Raw genomic sequence first — 20414 nt, 5'->3', positions numbered from 1 at the left:
GAGTCATGCTTTCCATGCTTAGCTCACACATTCCATGCTAAATTCTCTCCACTCCTATGTTGCTATGTGGACGTCCATGTGCTCCATGCCAAGGTATTTTCGTTCTCCAATATACCCTAGAAGTTTTAGGGTTACATTGGACTCAAAGAAGCCAAATTGTTACCCTAACTAGTCATTTTTAACCCTAACTAGTCATATTTTACTATTGGCCCAAATACAAGCCCAAAAACCTATACTACTTGGGCCAAATATTTGGTCCAATTATTTTATGCTACTAGGCCCAATACATGGCCCATGAAATCCTAAACAACTTTATAAAATTTATTTAAGCTAAAGCTTGACCCACAAATAATGCTGACCAGTCAGTAGAAACCCAGTCTTCTTGTGTTCTTTTGACCAAAGCTCTAGTTTATGTTTTGATGACTTAGAGGTCTTCTTGGATATGTTTGTACATTCCTTCAACCTAGAGTTGTCCTCTTGATTGGGCCTACAAAAATAAGCAAAAGCTCAATTCGACCCATATTTGCAATTCAATCAATAAACAACCTCCAGGTCTTCATCCTCCTTATTATATTGTTGTGTGAGGCTGACGGTTTCCATCACAATTGAAAAAGTAGAGACCAATATCCCAAAAATTGAAACCAAAATACAATCAAACAAATGAACCTAACCAACCTCAGAAAACTATCAACAAATTTTAGAAATGAAAAAGAACCCCAATGTCACTCTCAAATTGTATCGTGTCAAATTGAATCATAAATTAGTTTCTTCTTCTGTTTGCACAGAAAACCTAACCTTCCCGTTGTGTTTCAAATGAAACCATGAAAACCTTCCTGTCTATTTCAAATAAAAAACCACTTTCTTTTTATCTAATTTATAAATTTTCCAAGAAATGACAAAAATACCTCTTGGCCATGTCATCGATTTGTACCAAGTAATTGGTTGTATAACGACGCAACTCTATTATAATTGTCAAGTAATCATTTTCGTAAATCAAAAGCCATATCGGAACCTAAATAACCCCTAACTTCAAAACACAAAAAGAAACCTTAAATATTCCCTAGAATCAATACTCAAAATAGAACCCTAAATAACCCTTAAATCAAAATCCAAATTAGAACCCTAAATAACCCTTAACATCAAAACTCATAATGGAAATCAAAAACCAAAAATGCACACCACGAAATCGAAAATTAATCACACTCAAATGTAAAATTAGAGACCAAAATCCCAAACATCGAAACCAAAATACAATAAAACAAAAGAAATGAATACCAACCTTAGAAAACTATGAAGAAATATCATAGATGATGAAGAACCCCAATGACACTGTAAAATTGTATCTAATCAAATTGAATCCTAAATTAGTTTGTTCTTCCGTTCGCACGTAGAAAAAAACCTAAACCTTCCCGCTTTGTTTGAAATGAAACCACGAAAACCTTCCTATCTGTTTCAAATAAAAAAACCCACTTACTTTTTACCTAATTTCTATTTTTTCTAAGAAATAACAAAAATGCCCATTGGCCATGTTATGGAGTTTGTTAGAATATATGGCCTTAAACGAGAGGGGGGAGGGGGGGGGGGGGGGGTGAATTGTTTAAGGAAGATTTTTGTAAACTTTTAGCCTTAGAATGAAAATTCTTCAAAAGAACCTTGATTAAAAATTTCGTTTTTCAAAACAAACAGCAAAAGCATAAAGTTGGCAAAATAATCGGTTGTTTTAGCGAAACAATCGGTTGTTTATACCAGTTTCAAAAAGACAAAACTGAATTTAAAAGGATAGGGATAGAGAAATTGTACACAGTTGTTTATACTGGTTCACTCCAAATCCAGAGCTACATCCAGTCTTCTCAGAAACCCTGAGGATATCCACTAAGCAATCCCCACTTGATCACTTACACAACCACCAAGAGAATGACCTTGAACACCTCAAGAAACACACTCTCCTTGGCCAACACTAAGATTGCTGATCTTGAACACCTCAAGAACACACAGCCAATCTCAGCAAACACAGAAACAAATTGTTCAACAGATTACAAAGATTACACTTGTTACACATGAATATCTGAAATCAATACAAGTAGAATCCTATTCCAGCACCTTGATCAATCACAAACTCTTAAGCAATCTCAGCACTTTGAAAAAACTCTTTTGAAAAACTTTGTCAAAAGATTATCTTAATTCTCAAATATGTTTTTCTTAATATATTCAAAGATGTAGTTTGTTATCAAATCTTAACAAACTCTTAAATTGCATTAAAAGATTGGTCAAAGCATTTAATGACTGGAGCGTATTCAGTTAAATCATTTAAAGCTCAGTCAAACACAAAACAGTTTTTTCTGTTATGGTTCCAAAACAAACAATCGGTTGTTTCCTCGAATCAATCGGTTGTTTTGGTACTTAACGGTTTCAACCATTAAAAAACAGTTTTCAATCTTTCTCAAAACACCTAACTATAAACAATCAGTTGTTTCGACAAAACAATCGGTTGTTTCAACTTAGTTTGAAAAACATTTTACTTTCATAAAGATTGAGATGCTAATTGTTTGATATTTAATACAAGGGTGGATTACACCATATAAACTACCCCAGAACAAAGCTTAAACCAGCACAGAAACAACAAGCAAAGCAGAGGCTTCAACATCTTTCAAAGGATTTGGATTCTTCAAAACATTGAACATCACAAGGTTCAACAATCTCCCCCTATTTGATGAAGACAAATCCCTGGTGCTTGTGTTGTACCTGATTAAATCTGAAGCAGTTTCTGCAGAAAGAACATTTATACTATCCAAAGCTTCTTACAGCAGCTAGTTAGATTTTAACTAATTTAAAGAATATAACATGATAAACAATCGGTTGTTTACACGAAACAATCGGTTGTTTCTATCAACAGCAGCAGAAAACACTTTTATATCAGAGTTTTTAACATATTGTGCAATATCAGACATAGATATACAAGAACCAATAATACTCCCCCTATTTGTCTTCACAAATAGACTTTAACATGTACCACAAACAGATTTAAGAGAGATTATTAAGATCAAGAATACCTAACTCATTTCTTAAGAAGAAAAACCTCTCTTTTGGTAATGGTTTTGTGATTATGTCAGCTAACTGCAGTTTGGTCTCCACAAACTTCACTTCACAGTTCCCATTTTGCACATGATCTCTAATGAAATGATGTCTTATTTCAATATGTTTGGTCCTTGAGTGTTGACTCTGATTTTTGGTAAGATTGATTGCACTTGTGTTATCACACATCAAGGGAACTTTGTTGATTTGTAAACCAAAATCTGCAAGTTGTTGCTTAAGCCATAGAATCTGTGCTCAGCAGCTATATATTCAGCATTAGCAGTAGAGAGAGCAACACATGCTTGCTTCTTACTATGCCATGAGATTAGGCTTGAGCCAAGAAGGTGACAAGTGCCACTTGTGCTTTTTCTATCTAGCTTGCAACCTGCAAAGTCAGAATCTGAATAACCAATTAAATGTATTGGAGAGTGAGAAGGATACCATAGTCCTATAGATGATGTTCCTTTGAGATATTTCAGAATTCTTTTTGCAGCTTTGAAGTGTGACTCTTTAGGATTTGCTTGATATCTTGCACATAGACACACCGCAAACATGATGTCCGGCCTACTAGCTGTTAGATAAAGCAAAGATCCAGTCAAACCTCTGTATTTTGTTTGATCTATACTCTTTCCAGCAGCATCTGCATCCATGTAACAGCTTGATGGCATTAGAGTGCTTGCTTCTTTGCAATTCTCCATTTCAAATTTCTTGAGAATCTCCTTGCAATACTTTGATTGACTTAAGAAAATCCCATCCTTTGTTTGTTTAACCTGCAATCCAAGAAAGAAAGATAGTTCTCCCATCATAGACATTTCAAACTCACCTTTTATTGCAGCCACAAATTCTTCACACAATCTATCTTGTGTAGCACCAAAGATGATGTCATCAACATAGATTTGCACAAGAATTATTTCTGCATTTGACTTCTTGATGAAGAGAGTCTTGTCTACCATTCCTCTTTCATAACCATGAGATAGCAGAAAGTTGCTAAGCCTCTCATACCACTGCCTTGGAGCTTGTTTTAGTTCATACAAAGCTTTCTTCAACTTGAAGACATGGTTAGGATACTTGTGATCTTCAAAACCCGGTGGTTGATCTACATAGACTTCCTCATTGGTGTAGCCATTCAAGAAGGCACTCTTTACATCCATTTGGAAGAGTTTAAAGCCACTCATACATGCAAAGGCCAGCAACAACCTTACAGCCTCCAATCTAGCCACAGGAGCAAAGGTTTCACCATAGTCTATGCCCTCTTCTTGATTGTAGCCTTTGGCAACTAGCCTTGCTTTGTTCCTTGTGATCACTCCATCCTCATCTACCTTGTTCCTGAAAACCCATTTCGAACCAATAATATTCATTTCATTTGTTTTAGAGACAAGAAACCATACCTCATTCCTTTCAAACTGATTTAGCTCTTCATGCATAGCTTCAACCCACTTCTCATCCTTGAGAGCTTCCTCAATTGACTTTGGTTCAATTTGAGAGACAAAAGTTGTGTGCCTGCAGTAGTTTGAGATGGAGCTACGTGTGGAGACACCTTCCTTTATCTGCCCTATGATGTTATCCACTGACAGATCTCTAGGAATCCTCCACTCTTTGGGCAACTCATTCTGTTGCAGAATTTCAATCGGTTGTTTCTGCGAATCAACCGGTTGTTTTTCTGCACAGATTTCCAGCTTCTCCAAACTGATGCTCTGTTCATCTTCCTCAGCACTGATCTTTGGGATCTGACTGATTCTGCGATCTACCTCATCAAAGACAACGTGAACTGATTCTTCTACAGTCATCAACCTTTTGTTGTAGACTCTATATGCATGGCTTGTGAGTGAATAACCAATGAAAATACCAAGGTCAGCTTTTTCATCAAACTTTCCCAAGCTTTCCTTTCCATTGTTGAGAACAAAACAGCTACAGCCAAAGACTTTGAGGTGACTGATGTTGCGCTTCCTTCCATTGAAAATTTCATATGGAGTTTTCTTCAAAATGGGCCTTATAAGTACCCTATTCATCACATAACAAGAGGTACTCACTGCATCTGCCCAAAAATACTTAGGAAGTGATGATTCACTAAGCATTGTTCTAGCAAGCTCTTCAAGAGACCTATTCTTCCTCTCTACAACTCCATTTTGCTGTGGTGTTCTTGGTGCAAAGAAATTGTGCAGAATCCCCAACTTCTCACAGAACTTGACAAACTTCTCATTCTTAAATTCTCCTCCATGGTAACTCCTTATAGATCCTATGTTGTTGTTCTTTGTGTTTTGTAGTCTTCTTGCTAGCATTTTGAATGCAGCAAAGGCATCACTCTTTAATTCCAAGAACAAGGTCCAAGTGTACCTAGAGAAATCATCAACAATAACAAGAGCATAATAATTTCCACCAAGACCTATAGTTCTAGAGGGTCCAAAGAGATCCATGTGAAGGAGTTCAAGAGGTCTCAAAGAAGAGACAACATTTTGGTTTTAAAAGAACTTTTCACTTGTTTCCCATTTTGGCATGCTTCACAAATGTTATCCCTCTCAAACTTGAGTTTTGGCAGCCCAATCACAAGATCTTTTGATATTAGCTTGTTGAAATGATTCATGTGAATATGAGCAATTCTTATATGCCAAAGCCAAGATTCATCTTGCTTGGATAGAAGACATCCAATTGAACATGGTGAAGAGATATCTAGAAGATACACATTATTAACTCTCTTACCTATCAACATTACCTCTTTGGTGTTGGGTAGACAGATTTCACATGTGTTTGTCTTGAACATCACTTGATATCCCTTGTCACAAAGTTGGCTAATGCTCAGCAGATTATGCTTTAGGCCTTCAACAAAAAGCACATCATGAATCACCAAGATGTTCTCATCTCCTATGGATCCTCTTCCAAGAATTCTTCCTTTGTTGTTATCTCCATAGGTGACATGACCCTCTTGCTTGAAGGATATTCTCAGGAACTTTGATTTGTCCCCTATCATATGCTTGGAGCATCCACTGTCCAAGTACCAAAGTTGCTTGTTCTCCTCCAAGATTTCCTACAAAAGAGATTTTCAAGTACAAAGGTTTGGTCCCCTTATGAATGTGGGTCCATCTGGTTTATACTCATCAATAAAAGCTTTATTTCCCTTGGGAATCCACTTCATAAGCCCTTTAGGAACAGCATGTTTTTTTATTTTACAGAATCGCATAGAATGACCTCTTTTCATGCAATAGAAGCATGTAACAATTGGTTGTTTCGATGATCCAATCGATTGTTTTTCTAGCATTTTCGAAAATGATTTTGAAAATCTATCTTGTTTGTTTTGTGGATTAAAACCCAATCCAGATTTTCCACAAACACAATTTTGAGATGCTAGCACACTCTCAAAGTTTGATTGGCCTTTAGAAAGCTTATCCACTGTTTTAACAAGATAATGGACCTTATTTTCAATATTTTCGCAATTTTCGCAAACTAGAGTATCACACATGCAAGAGAAATTTTTGTAAATGATTTCCAGATTTTCAAAATCTGTTTTTGAATGTTCTAAATCCTCTTCCAATGCCTTTACTCTGTTTTCAAGCCAGCTGTTCTTTTCTTTTAACAGATTGTTCAAGAGAGCCAATCGGTTGGCTTCTTCATGTGTTTCTTGAAAGGCTTGAAGTAATTGGCCATAATTTTCAGAGTTTGAAGAGTTTGATGAACTTACACTACTTGAGTCATCCTCTTTTCTGGCCATGAAGCAAAGATTGAGGCTTTTCTTATTTTGCCTTCTCTTTCTTCTTGCTTGACTTTTTGTCATTGCTTCCTTTGGTTCATGAGCAGCCTTGAGTGTCTCCCACATTTCCATAGCAGTTTTGCACTATGATATCCTAAAAAATTCATTAGTATCTAGTGCAGAAGCTATAATGTTTTGAGCAGGCCTATCAAGCTGAGCCATCTTACATTCATCATTTGTCCATTTGGACAAAGGTTTTGCAATGAAAGAGTTTTCCTTTTTGATCTTTGGAATGTAAGGACCATTCTCTATTGAGTCCCAAATTCTTTGATCAATTGATTCAATAAAGATTTTCATTCTTGCTTCCCAAAATTTATAATTCAATCCACAGAATAAAGGTGGTTTGTAGATTGAAGCACCCTCCTCAAAAGATAGTTTTCCATCCATAGAGCAAAAAAATTTAGATCAACTTGAATAACTTTCAAGAACCAAGCTCTGATACCAATTGTTAGAATATATGGCCTTAAACGAGAGGGGGGGGGGTGAATTGTTTAAGGAAGATTTTTGTAAACTTTTAGCCTTAGAATGAAAATTCTTCAAAAGAACCTTGATTAAGAATTCAGTTTTTCAAAACAAACAGTAAAAGCATAAAGCTGGAAAAACAATCGATTGTTTTAGCGAAAGAATCGGTTGTTTATACCAGTTTCAAAAAGACAAAACTGAATTTAAAAAGATAGGGATAGAGAAATTGTACACAGTTGTTTATACTGGTTCACTCCAAATCCAGAGCTACATCCAGTCTTCTCAGAAACCCTGAGGATATCCACTAAGCAATCACCACTTGATCACTTACACAACCACCAAGAGAATGACCTTGAACACCTCAAGAAACACACTCTCCTTGGCCAACACTAAGATTGTTGATCTTGAACACCTCAAAAACACACAGCCAATCTCAGCAAACACAGAAACAAATTGTTCAACAGATTACAAAGATCACTTGTTACACATGAATATCTGAAATCAATACAAGTAGAATCCTATTCCAGCACCTTGATCAATCACAAACTCTTAAGCAATCTCAGCATTTTGAAAAAACTCTTTTGAAAAACTTTGTCAAAAGATTATCTTAATTCTCAAATCTGTTTTTCTTAATATATTCAAAGATGTAGTTTGTTATCAAATCTTAACAAACTCTTAAATTGCATTAAAAGATTGGTCAAAACATTTAATGACTGGAGCGTATTCAGTTAAAGCATTTAAAGCTCAGTCAAACACAAAACAGTTTTTTCTGTTATGGTTCCAAAACAAACAATCGGTTGTTTCCTCGAATCAATCGGTTGTTTTGGTACTTAACAGTTTCAACCACTAAAAAACAGTTTTCAATCTTTCTCAAAACAGCTAAGTATAAACAATCGGTTATTTCGACAAAACAATCGGTTGTTTCAACTTAGTTTGAAAAACATTTTACTTTCATAAAGATTGAGATGCTAATTGCTTGAGATTTAATACAAGGGTTGATGTGATTCCACTAGCACAATTAGAATGATTCTTGACATTCTTAGGAATCACCTTGAGCTGGACATTATTTAGGCACTTTTCTTAGAGTTGGATCAATGTTCTAAGACAAGAACTCACCAAAAACTAGTACCAAATCCCAAACTCATTTGGATGTTCCACATATTGTCAAATTGAACCAAAAGAAATGGAGGAAAGGTAAAAACACTAATTAACAAAACAAAACAGCAAGGTACCGAATCAAAATGCTGGAATTGAAGAAGAAAAGATGAAGAACAACCAAGAACACAAATGAACCATAGCTACACATTAACAAGCTGAAATTGCCGAACCAAAACAACTAGGAAACAATCTAAGACAAGGAAATTAACAAGAGAAGAAAGGAAGGAGAAGAAAATGCTCATGAAGATGGAAGAATGGTTGGATGATCACGCCACTAGAAGTATGGATGCTCCTAGATGAGTGTGCAAGCCGCCACTTGAGGAAACCATGATCCTTCAAGATAAGACTAGAGAAGAAGGCTCAAAAGCTCTCCAATTTTGAGTATAGTTTCTTTAGATAAATTCAAATATGAAAAATACAAGGAGAGCACCTCTATTTATAGCCTAAGGTGCTGAAAATCAAAGCTAAGAGAATTCAAAATTCCCTCCTAAACCTATTCAAAACCGGCGCCTAAACCCATGCATGAGGAAGGTGTGACCTCTTCCTTCACTTTGGCACCTCCTACACCTATCTACTAATACACCCCCCCTCCTAAAGCTCCTAACTAAAGCCTAAAAGATGCTATAACAAAAGAGGTTTCTAATCTAAGCACCTTCAACTAAAGAAATTACAAAAAGAGAAAATAAATGTCCCCTAGCTCCTAAAGCTTTGAACATGCTTCTTGTAATCCTTTGAGGTGGGCTTTGACCTCCATGGGCGTCCTCCATTTGTGCCTCTACCTCTTCTTGATCTTGTTGATTGGCCTCCATGTCCTCTTGAGCTTGATCTCCATCAAGGGTGGATTACACCATATAAACTACCCCAGAACAAAGCTTAAACCAGCACAACAACAACAAGCAAAGCAGAGGCTTCAACATCCTTCAAAGGATTTGGATTCTTCAAAACATTGAACATCACAAGGTTCAACAGAGTTGTGCCACCTAAATGGTTGTATACCGACGCAACTTCTTTATAGTTGTCAACTAATCATTTTCGTTAGTCAAAACCCAACTCGAAACCTAAATAACCTGTATAATCAATACATAAAACAAAACCTTAAATAATCCCTAAAATCAATATCCAAAAGGAAACCATAAATAACCCCTAAATCAAAACCCAAATTAGAACCCCCAATTAGAACCCTAAATAAATCCTAACATAAAAACCCATAATGAAAATCAAAAACAAAAAATGCACACCACGAAATAAAACATTAATGGCACCCAATCGCAGAAGGGGATACAAAAATCCCAAACATTGAAACCAAAATACAATCAAGCAAAAGAAACCAAAACCAACCTCAGAAAACTATGAAGCAATTTCAGAAATGAAGAAGTACCCCAATGTCACTATCAAATTGTATCCTGTCAAATTAAATCCAAAATTAGTTTGTTCTGCGATTCAGTTTCAAATAAAAAAAACCCAAATAACCTTCCAACTGTGTTTCAAATTAAACCACAAAAATCCTCCTTTCTGTTTCAAATAAAAAACCACTTTCTTTTTATCTAATATCTAATTTTTGTAAGAACTGAAAAAAATGCACCTTGACCATTTTATCAAATCGTGTCACAAAATTGGTTGTATATTGACACAACTCTATTATAGTTGTCAACTAATCACTATCATAACTCAAAACCCAAATCAAAAACTAAATAACCCCCTAAAATCAAAACTCAAAACGAAACCTTAAATAATCCCTAAATTCAATAACCAAAATGGTCCCTAAATAACCCCTAAATCAAAACCCAATTTAGAACCCCCCAAATTAGAACCCTAAATAACCCCAAAAATCAAAACCCATGATGGATATAAAAAACCAAAAAGCACAGCACGAAATCAAAGATTAATGGCACCCAATAGCAAAAGGAGTGACCAAAATCCCAAACATCTAAACCAATATACAATCAAACAAACGAAATGAAAACCAACCTTAGAAAACTATGAAGAAATTTCATAAATGAAGAGGAACCCCAATGTCACTGTCAAATTGTATCGTTTCAAATTCAATCCTAAATTAGTTTGTTCTTCTGTTTGCACAAAAAACCTAGACCATTCCGTTGTGTTTCAAATGAAACCATGAAAACCTTCCTGTCTATTTCAAATAAAAAACCACTTTCTTTTTACCTAATTTATAATTTTTTCCAAGAAATGACAAAAATGCCTCTTGGCCATGTCATCGATTTGTACCAAGTAATTGGTTGTATAACGACACAACTCTATTATAATTGTCAAGTAATCATTTTCGTAAATCAAAATCCATATCGGAACCTAAATAACCCCTAACTTCAAAACACAAAAACAAACCTTATATATTCCCTAGAATCAATACTCAAAATAGAACCCTAAATAACCCCTTAAATCAAAATCCAAATTAGAACCCTAAATAACCCTTAACATCAAAACTCATAATGGAAATCAAAAACCAAAAATGCACACCACGAAATCGAAAATTAATCACACTCAAACGTAAAATTAGAGACCAAAATCCCAAACATCGAAACCAAAATACAATAAAACAAAAGAAATGAATACCAACCTTAGAAAACTATGAAGAAATATCATAAATGATGAAGAACCCCAATGACACTGTAAAATTGTATCTAATCAAATTGAATCCTAAATTAGTTTGTTCTTCCGTTCGCACGTAGAAAAAAACCTTAACATTCCCGCTTTGTTTGAAATGAAACCATGAAAACCTTCCTATCTATTTCAAATAAAAAAACCCACTTCCTTTTTACCTAATTTCTATTTTTTCTTAGAAATAACAAAAATGCCCATTGGCCATGTTATGGAGTTGTGCCACCTAAATGGTTGTATACCTACGCAACTTCTTTATAGTTGTCAACTAATCATTTTCGTTAGTCAAAACCCAACTCGAAACCTAAATAACCTGTATAATCAATACATAAAACAAAACCTTAAATAATCCCTAAAATCAATATCCAAAAGGAAACCATAAATAACCCCTAAATCAAAACCCAAATTAGAACCCCCAATTAGAACCCTAAATAAATCCTAACATAAAAACCCATAATGAAAATCAAAAACAAAAAATGCACACCACGAAATAAAACATTAATGGCACCCAATCGCAGAAGGGGATACAAAAATCCCAAACATTGAAACCAAAATACAATCAAGCAAAAGAAACCAAAACCAACCTCAGAAAACTATGAAGCAATTTCAGAAATGAAGAATTACCCCAATGTCACTATCAAATTGTATCCTGTCAAATTAAATCCTAAATTAGTTTGTTCTGCCATTCAGTTTCAAATAAAAAAAAATCCAAATAACCTTCCAACTGTGTTTCAAATTAAACCACAAAAATCTTCTTTTCTGTTTCAAATAAAAAACCACTTTCTTTTTATCTAATATCTAATTTTTGTAAGAACTGACAAAAATGCACCATGGCCATTTTATCAAATCGTGTCACAAAATTGGTTGTATATCGACGCAATTCTATTATAGTTGTCAACTAATCACTATCATAACTCAAAACCCAAATCGAAAACTAAATAACCTCTAAAATCAAAACCCATCATGGAAATAAAAAAACCAAAAAGCACACCACGAAATCAAAGATTAATGGCACCCAATAGCAAAAGGAGTGACCAAAATCCCAAACATCTAAACCAATATACAATCAAACAAATGAAATGAAAACCAACCTTAGAAAACTATGAAGAAATTTCATAAATGAAGAAGAACCCCAATGTCACCGTTAAATTGTATCCTGACAAATTGAATTGTAAATTAATTTTTACCTAATTTCTTTTTTTTCAAAAAAATATCAAAAATGGCCATTGGCCATGTCATCAAATTGTCCCAAGTAATTGGTTGTATATCGGCAAAACTCTATTATAGTTGTCAACTAATAATTTTCTCAAATCAAAACCTAAATCGGATCCAAAATAATCACTAAAATCAAAACACAAAATGAAACCTTATAAGTAAATCAATATCCAAAATGAAACCCTAAGTAAAAACTAAATAAAAACCAAACTAGAACCCTTTAAATTAGAACCTTAAATAAGCCTTAAAATTAAAACCCATAATAGAAATAAAAAAAAAAGCACCTCAAGAAATCAAAAAATTAATGGCACGAAATTGCAAAAGGAGAACCAAAATCCCAAACATTTTTTTTTACCTAATTTTTATTTTTTCCATGAAATGGAAAAAATGCCCCTTGGGCATGTCATGAAATTGTGCTAGGTAATTCGTTGTATACTAGCGCAATTCTATTTTAGTTGTCAACTAATCATTTTCGTAATTCAAAACCAAAATCGAAACCTAAATAACCCCAAAAATCAAAATACAAAATGAAACCTTAAAGGATCCGTAAAATTAATAACTAAAATGAAACCCTAAGTAACCCCTAAATCAAAACCCAAACTAGAACCACCAACTTAGAACCCTAAATAACCCCTAAATTCAAAACTCTTAATAGAAATCAAAAACCAAAAATGCACACCAATAAATCAAAAATTAATGGCATTGAATCGCAAAAGGAGAAACCAAAATCCCAAACATTAAAACCAAATTAAAATCCAACAAATGAAACAAAAACCAACCTCAGAAAACTATGAAGAAATTTTGCGAAGTGAAAAAGAACTCCAATGTCACTGTCAAATTGTAATCTATCAAATGGACTCCTAAATTAGTTTATTTTTTTATTCGCACGAAAAAAGAAACCTAAACCTTCCAACTATGTTTCAAATGAAACCGTTAAAATCATCCTTTTTGTTTTAAATAAAAAAACATTTTCTTTTAACTTAATTTCTAATTTTTTTCAAGAAATGACAAAAATGTCCCTTGGCCATGTCTTCAAATAGTGCCATGTAATTTGTTCTATACCAGCGCAACTATATTATAGTTGTCAACTAATCATTTTTGTAAATAAAAACCCTAAAATCGGAATCTAAATAACCCCACAAATCAAAACACAAAACGAAACCTTAAATATTCCCTAAAATCAATACCCAAAATGGAACCCTAAATAACCCCTAAATCAAAATCCAAATTAGAACCCTAAATAACTCCTAAAATCAAAACCCATAATGGAAATAAAAAACAAAAAATGCACACCACGAAATCGAAATATAATGGAACTCAATCACAAAACGAGAGACTAAAATCCCAAATACTGAAACTAAAATACAATCAAACAAATAAAACAAAAACCAACCTCACAAAAGTATGAAGAATTTTCATAAATGAAGAAGAATTCCAATGTCACCGTCAAATTGTATCCTTCCAAATTGAATTCTACATTAGTTTGTTCTTCCGTTCCCAGACACAAAAAAAAACCTAAACCTTCCCAAAATGAAACCACAAAAACCTTACTTTCTATTTCAAATAAAAAAACCACTCTCTTTTTACCTAATTTCTAATTTTCCAAAGAAATGACAAAAATATCCCTTGGCCATGTCATCAAATTATGCCATGTAATTGGTTGTATACTGGCATAACGCTATTATAGTTGTCAACTAATCATTTTCATAAATCAAAACCTAAGTAACCCCTAAAATCAAAACATAAAACGAAACCTAAAATAATCCCTAAAATTAATACCCAAAACGAAACCCTAAATCAAAACCCAAATTAGAACTCTAAATAATCGCTAAAATTAAAACCCATAATGGAAATCAAAAACCAAAAATGTACACCACAAAATCGAAAATTAATGGCACCTAATCGCAAAATGAGAGACCAAGATCCCAAACATCGAAACAAAAATACAATCAAACAAATGAAACGAAAACCAACCTCAGAAAACTATGAAGAAATTTCGGAAATGAAGAAGAACACCATTGTCACCGTCAAATTGTAGCCTATCAAATTGAATCTTAAATTAGTTTGTTTTTCTGTTCGCACGCAAAAAAAAACTAAACCTTCCTAGTGTGTTTCAAATGAAACCATGAAAACCTTCATTTTTGTTTCAAATAAAAAATCACTTTCTTTTTACATAATTTCTAATTTTTTTCCAAGAAATGGCCATTGGCAATGTCATCAAATTATGCCACGTAATGGGTTGTATACTGGTATTACAGTTGTCAACTAATCATTTTTGTAAATCAAAACCCAAATCGAAACTAAAATCATCCCTAAAATCAAAACACAAAACAAAACCTTAAATAATCCCTAAAATCAATACCCAAAAAACCCTAAATAACCCCAAAATCAAAACCCAAAGTAGAATCCTAAATAACCCCTAAAATAAAAATCCATAATGGAAATCAAAAACCAAAAATGTACACCACGAAATTGAAAATTAATGGCACACCCAATAGCAAAAGGAGACACCAATATCCCAAACAGATGAAACAACAACCAACCTGAGAAAATTATGAAGAAATTTCATAAATGAAGAAGAACCCCAATGTCACCATCAAATTGTATCCTATCAAATTGAATCCTAAATTAGTTTGTTCTTCCATTCGCACGCACAAAAAAAAGCAAAACCTTTCCGTTGTGTTTCAAATTTAACCACGAAAGTCGTTCTTTCTGTTTCAAAGAAAAAACCATTTTATTTTTGCCTAATTTATAATTTTTCCATGAAATGAAAAAAATGCATGCCATGTAGTTTGTTGTATACCAGAACAACTATATTATAGTTGTCAACTAATCATTTTCGTAAATCAAAACCCTAAACTGGAACCTAAATTACCTCTAAAATCAATACACAAAACGAAATCTTAAATAATCCCTAAAATCAAAACCCAAAATGGAACCCTAAATAACCCCTAAATCAAAACCCAAATTAGAATCCCCAAATTAGTACCTTAAATAACCCCTAAAATCAAAACCCATAATGAAAATCAAAAACCAAAAATGCACACCATGAAATCGAAAATTGATGACACCCAATCGCAAAAGGAGAGACCAAATCTCAAACATCGAAACCAAAATACAATCAAACAAGAATTATTAATATTATTATTAACATTATTATTAATATTATATTTAACATTATAATTAATATTATAATTAACATTATAATTAATATTATTATAAATATTATTAATATTATTATACATATTATTAATATTATTATACATATTATTAATATTATTAATATTATTATACATATTATTAATATTATACATATTATTAATATTATTAGTATTAATATTAATATTTAATAAATTTAATATTATTATCATCAATTTAATAAATTTAATTTAACTAATTTATATCATAATTTCAAAAATAAAATAGTTATGACAATATATAAATAAAATAAATTTAAAATAAACAAATATTTTATATAACATTTAAATAATTTAAATATATATTTTATTTTACTCAATTAATTTTAAATCAAACACTTATTTAATTTAATAAATCTAATTTAATTAATTTATATTCAAAATTGATAAATTAAATAATTTATTATAACACTAAAGAAATAATTCTAAAATAAATATAATAAAGAATTAAATATTAAAATATTTATTATACATTAAAAATATTTAAATTTTAAAATTCTAAACATGCGTGGGCTATAGCGGACGCATATGCGTGGGGTCTGTGGACAATGCAAAACGGACGCATATGCATGGGCCGCGGCCGACGCAAAACCGACGCTTATGCGTGGGCCGCGGCCGACGCAAAATTTTTTTTTTTTTTAAATTAAATCAATATATGCGTCCATTTTGCGTCCAATGTAAATCTTGCGTGGGCTTTTACTCATTTTGGCCGACGAGAGTAGCGTCCGTAAATGGCTCACACAAAAATTTGGAAGCTAAATCAAGTTTTTCTTGTAGTGAACACCTATTTTTTCTTCTTCTGCATCTTCCTTCAAAAAAGTTATTAATACTTTTCCCCGGTATCATTGATATTAATTTAGTTATAACATTTTCTTTATCAAATTATACCACTCAAACATAAGGTATCAAGTAGATCTCAAATAAACAGAAAGAAATTGATGATTTGTAATTCGCGGTAAACGTAACTTACCGTTGCCCTTCAAAGTTCTTGCTAATCTGATCTTGCATCTTAGATTAAAAATGACAGAATGTTTAATTCAAGGATGATCAGAAATTGATCTCACTGTAATAGTTTTCTTAACCAACTTATAAGGTTACATGTGTCATAATTTAATTTTGCCTAAAGATTAACATCATCATCGTCTGAAATGTAATATTGATTTTATTTTTCTACAATTGAAAACATATTTTTGTATAAACAATGAAACAAGTCTTAAATTAGGACTTATGCAACTAACCCTGTGCAATAGTCAGGGTTCCATGCTAGTTTATTACATAAAGGCATGCCATGATTAGGACTTTTTACCTATAAAAACACAAGAATGGACACTTAGTGCCACAAAATCTTGTAAAACATAAGTATCAATAAACAAGAGGAAGAGAAATGGTATTGTAAGAATAAGAATAGGATGGCATGCAATGTGTGCAGAAAGTATTTTTCCCTTTTAAGCCACCACTGCAGGCATGTCCTTGAGCCATGGATCTAGTGGCTTGCCAATGGAGTAAACTATAAACCCAATTTCCCTGGCCTTTTTAACATCCACAACGTTCCTGCCATCAAATATAAATGCTGGCTTCTGCATGCTGTCAAAAACCTTTTGGTAATCAAGTTTCTTGAACTCATCCCACTCAGTCATAATGCAAACACCATGTGCATCCTTCACTGCCTCATACGCATCCCAAACCACAGATACTTGCTTTATGGAAGTGGGGCTGGCTGGTTGAAGATGAGCAGGATGATCCTTATCGAACTTCCTCATTGAGAGGTCCTTTGTGATCTGGTCTTCAGTGACCTGAGGATCATATATACTCAACTTAGCCTTGTCTCCCAACAGCCCCTTGCACACATCAATGGCTGGGGTTTCCCTAGTGTCACCTGTGTCCTTCTTGAAAGCAAAACCAAGAACAGCAATCTTCTTGGCTGAAATTGTGTTGAACATTGAGGACACCACACGGTTCACAAACCTTGCTTTTTGGTAGTCATTCACCTTAACAACTTGCTTCCAGTAATTTGCCACCTCAGGAAGGCCATTACACTCACAGATATACACCAAGTTCAATATGTCCTTCTGGAAGCAAGAGCCACCAAAGCCAACACTGGAATTCAGGAACTTTGGACCAATCCTTGAGTCTGTCCCAATTGAGTGGGACACCTGAGCCACATCAGCACCAGTTGCCTCACAGAGTGCTGACATGGCATTGACAGAAGAGATTCTCTGGGCCAGAAAGGCATTGGCAGCAAGCTTTGAGAGCTCAGCAGACCACAAATTGGTGCAAAGGATTTTCTCCACAGGAACCCAATTTGCATACACTTCTTTGAGAGTTTCTATGGCCTTTTGCCCCTGTGGGGTCTCCCTCCCTCCAATGAGGACTCTATCCGGATAAAATAGGTCTTCAATTGCTGTGCCCTCAGCAAGAAATTCTGGGTTTGAGAGAATGGTGAAATTGATGCCTTTGTTGTTATGAGTCAGGATCCTCTCAATTGCCTCTGCTGTCTTCACAGGGACTGTGGATTTTTCAACCACAATTTTGTCTGATTTTGAAACATCAGCAATCATCCTAGCAGCACTCTCCCAGTATGTCAAATCAGCTGCTTTGCCAGCTCCAAGACCATGAGTTTTTGTTGGGGTGTTCACTGAGACAAACACTATATCAGCCTCTGAAACATGTTTCTCCACCTCAGTGCTGAAGAACAGATTCTTCCCCCTGCACTGCTTCACCACATCATCAAGCCCTGGCTCATAGATCGGAAGGTGGTCACTGTTCCACGCATTGATTCGCTGGGAAGATATATCCACCACAGTTACCACAACCTTAGAACACTTGAATGCAATCACGGCCATGGTGGGTCCTCCAACATACCCAGCTCCAATGCAACAAATCTTCACCATTTTTGTTCTCTTTCAGCACCCTATAATAGATCAAAATCAAATAACACATCAACAGCAACACATAATTACTTTGAAATGCTTATTACCGGTTCACAGATTCAAAGAGCTGAAATATATGTCTGTGTGGATTACACTTTTAGGTGACATTGTGACAATAATGATGCAGAATAGAATGATTCCGGTGATTATAAATTATTCACATGCTCATTTGATGATATAAACTAAGAGATCTATAATTTTCAATTCAGAGATAAATGAAAAGGAATGGTAGATCCATAAAAGAATTAAGCTAATGAAACTCAAATTGTTCAATTGTTTTGGTTGTCACCTTGTGCTTTTATAGTTCCTACAAAAGCATGCAAAGAAACCACACGAGACAAATTGAAGAATCTGAAACTGTAGCATAATAAAATAAGAGATCTATGACATTTCACACCAAAACACAAAGAGATGAAAGAAATGTAATAATAATTACCTTGTGTAATAGATGAAAAAGTGGGGAGAAATAATAGAGTTTGTTGTTTGTGTTGTGGGGAATGAATGATGAAGCAGCAGCATGTGGATTGGATCTATTTATGATATAGAGTTACACGTAACTCACCCAGGTATTTCGTCAATAAAAGCATACATTTTACCTTCCCATTCCTTTTTTATTCTTCCATCATCTTACACCAGTTACTTTTTTCTTTCTTTTTTTGGTTACTATCACTCAATACTTTCTCAATTAAATTAGATCAATGGTGGTTTCGGAAGATTTGTTTCATTGCTTTTTTAATTTAACTGTTTAACCAGTGCAGTTTTAAATTAAAATTTATTTAAAAATCATTTTAATTAAATATTCTTTTATTTACTTTTTTTAACATAAAACACCAAGCTATTAGAAAGAACAAGTTTCAAAATAGTGCTAAATCAACAGCCTTATAATTACATTGAAATAACAAAATATAATTTTGATGATTATAAAATTGAGAAGTAAACTACATTGATAATTTTACAAAATATACTCATACAAGTATGAATGATATACTATTATTGGCTCATGATTTTAGTTGGTGTGTTAGAAAAGGGTGAAAGAGTTTTATTCAATCTATTTGCATACGAATCTAAATTTATCGATGGTGTCAAAGAGATAAAGAACATATGCCAACACTTTGAAGTGTCACACCAGTTAAAGACTTTTTAAGGTAGTGGAAGATAACAAATAAAAAAAATGCATACTTCTTTTCAAGTGAAAATAAAGTCATAAATTTATTTTAACTTTAATAAATATGAATTATGAGTTTTTTAACAAACAAGTTTAAATTTTTTTAATTTGTACATCTCAAACTTGTCAGTATCAAATTTAATAAAAATGATATAAAATTAAATATCATTGTATAACAATTATAACTAGAAAAAATTAACAAAATTTAATTTTCAAAGTTTATCTATATGCAAGTCAATGTATCTGAAAAATTCTTCTTCTTTAATTAAATACTATTTCTAGAGTTAAAATTAGGAAATCACAAAATGTACGTGTATATATATATATATATATATATATATATATATATATAACATAATTAATAAAAATATTTATTAACTTTTAAATAGATGATAATAGAAATGGTGGCAAAAAAAATATAATAATAGAAATTATATCTAACTTTGTTAGCATAATTTGTTTTAATATATCTAAATATATATTTAAACAAATTAAATATTAAGGAGAGAAGCGAATATAAAAAAAAAAAGCTTTTGAATTTTGATAACGATTCAAATAAAAAGTTTCATAACAATTTTTTTTATCAAAATATTAATTATTTAAAATAATAATAAATATAAAGTAAACAAAATTTAAAAAAAAAATTATATGACCTCGACAGATCTTTATTGAAAAGTTAATTATTTAATATAAAGGAGGAAAATAACATATATAAAAAATCTTTTAGCACTGAAAATAATTAAAGATATAAGAAAATAAATAAATATTCCTTAAATAAATGAAAATTATAAGGTACAATCAAGATGAATATATAACATTATTAGATATCAACACTTAATTTCATTCTAATAATTAAA

At 32.9% G+C, this 20414-nt stretch overlaps 1 protein-coding gene across 1 annotated transcript; it reads right to left on the bottom strand.

The window, feature by feature from the left end:
- Window positions 1-16604: 16604 nt before the first annotated feature.
- Window positions 16605-18906, bottom strand: LOC137809649 (UDP-glucose 6-dehydrogenase 1). Its single transcript, XM_068610749.2, has 2 exons — window positions 18829-18906; window positions 16605-18373 (listed from the first exon to the last, which is right to left on the bottom strand). The coding sequence occupies exon 2, from the start codon at window positions 18351-18353 to the stop codon at window positions 16908-16910; it is 1446 nt and encodes a 481-aa protein (XP_068466850.1). The 5' UTR covers window positions 18354-18373; window positions 18829-18906; the 3' UTR covers window positions 16605-16907.
- Window positions 18907-20414: the final 1508 nt, after the last annotated feature.

The sequence above is a fragment of the Phaseolus vulgaris genome, chromosome 2 (genome assembly GCF_051622355.1).
Source record: "Phaseolus vulgaris cultivar YP4 chromosome 2, ASM5162235v1, whole genome shotgun sequence".
Classification (NCBI taxonomy): domain Eukaryota; kingdom Viridiplantae; phylum Streptophyta; class Magnoliopsida; order Fabales; family Fabaceae; genus Phaseolus; species Phaseolus vulgaris.
The sequence above is the reverse complement of the archived record's forward strand: the minus strand, read 5'-3'. Positions and strand labels throughout refer to the sequence as shown.